General features: G+C 48.1%; 1 protein-coding gene across 1 annotated transcript in view; it reads left to right on the top strand.

Annotated features, from left to right (window-relative positions):
• LOC119592708 (MAM and LDL-receptor class A domain-containing protein 1-like) overlaps positions 1–1368 on the top strand; it is a 10183-nt gene that overhangs the window by 4827 nt on the left and 3988 nt on the right. Inside the window, exons 9-12 of the mRNA XM_037941642.1 lie at positions 34–207; positions 421–562; positions 700–882; positions 1181–1353. Coding sequence (XP_037797570.1) covers positions 34–207; positions 421–562; positions 700–882; positions 1181–1353 — 672 coding nt within the window. The remainder of the gene's footprint in view (positions 1–33; positions 208–420; positions 563–699; positions 883–1180; positions 1354–1368) is intronic.

Genomic DNA, 1368 nt, shown 5'->3' with positions numbered 1-1368 from the left:
CAAAAATCAGTCTTTATACACTTATTCCCTCAGACCCACATAGCCATCGACGACGTGAGCCTGGAGCTGTGCACCCCCGGGAAGTCGTGCCACTCAGCCACCGAATTCACGTGCGCTGACGGCTCGTGCATCCCCCGCCAGTTCGCGTGCGATGCCAAGTACGACTGCGACGACAAGAGCGATGAGTTCAACTGCACTGCGGTTGACGTGAGTCTTTTGTTGTTCAGGGGCACTTTTCTGTTAAGGGTTCTGGGTATTATGTCACAATAGGGTATTAAAACTAACGCGACTGATGGAGGATGTGGTGTCTTCATTTTCTCCCTATTTTTTAGCTATTCTGTTGTTGATAAAAGTGGAAATCGAGTATTAGTTCAATTATTACAACGGAAGAAGAGCGTCATGCTACTGTTTACATGACAGGGAGACTGCAATTTCGATGGGAACTGGATGCTGACCTGTGCCTATTTACAAAAAATAGACGACGACCTGCAGTGGACTCAAGCCAAAAGCTCCAACGACCCCTCAAACGGCCCCCTCCACGACCACACTCTTGGCTCCGAAGGTACGAGCACGAAAAATCTGACTTCCTCTGGTTTTTCACTGAGCTGAGGAAATCACTCGCGAATTTCAGGTAATAATCACCCCTTAGAAACTACTTTAATCAAAATATCAATCGCCGATATTCCCTTGTACTTACAGGTCAGTACGTTTACCTGTCCAGCGACCAAGGATCTCCGGGACAGGTCGCAGGGATCACCCCCCACCCGACCTATCCTGCGTCGCGGGACCTGTGTTTCGTCAGGTTCTGGTTTTACATGCACACCGACAATGCTAATGATGAAACGACGCTGGACACAGGGGCACTGAGGCTCATTGTGGAAGGTTCGTGAGAGATATTTTGTGTGTGTGAAAATGTGTTTTAAACATGAATATATAGGCCTATAGTTTAAAAAACAGTCGGTAATGATGCGGCGTTGCGTGTAGGCCTACCTACATGGGGTGGAAAACGTTATCCTATTCGGTAATTCCTCTTTTAAAAACTACGTAATGGATTCAACTGTTATTTTACATTCAATAGCTCACTAATTTATAATTCTAAAGAAGCAAAAGACAACACAATCTTCATTCTAAATAGAGAAAAGACAGAAACCATTTACGAACACCCCTGTCGTCCCCGTAGAAAAATCCGGAAGGCGTTGGGTGGCGGCGTCGCGGAGCAGCAATTACGAGGCCAGCTGGCAGGAGGTGGCCGCCCTGGTCTCCTCCGACAGCCCCTTCCGCCTCGTGTTCCAGGCCGAGTTGGGGAACAGGAACCAGAGCTACATCGCGCTGGACGACGTCTCGCTGACTCCTGTGAGTTAATAGATG

Source organism: Penaeus monodon, chromosome 30 (assembly GCF_015228065.2).
Source record: "Penaeus monodon isolate SGIC_2016 chromosome 30, NSTDA_Pmon_1, whole genome shotgun sequence".
Classification (NCBI taxonomy): domain Eukaryota; kingdom Metazoa; phylum Arthropoda; class Malacostraca; order Decapoda; family Penaeidae; genus Penaeus; species Penaeus monodon.
The sequence above is the reverse complement of the archived record's forward strand: the minus strand, read 5'-3'. Positions and strand labels throughout refer to the sequence as shown.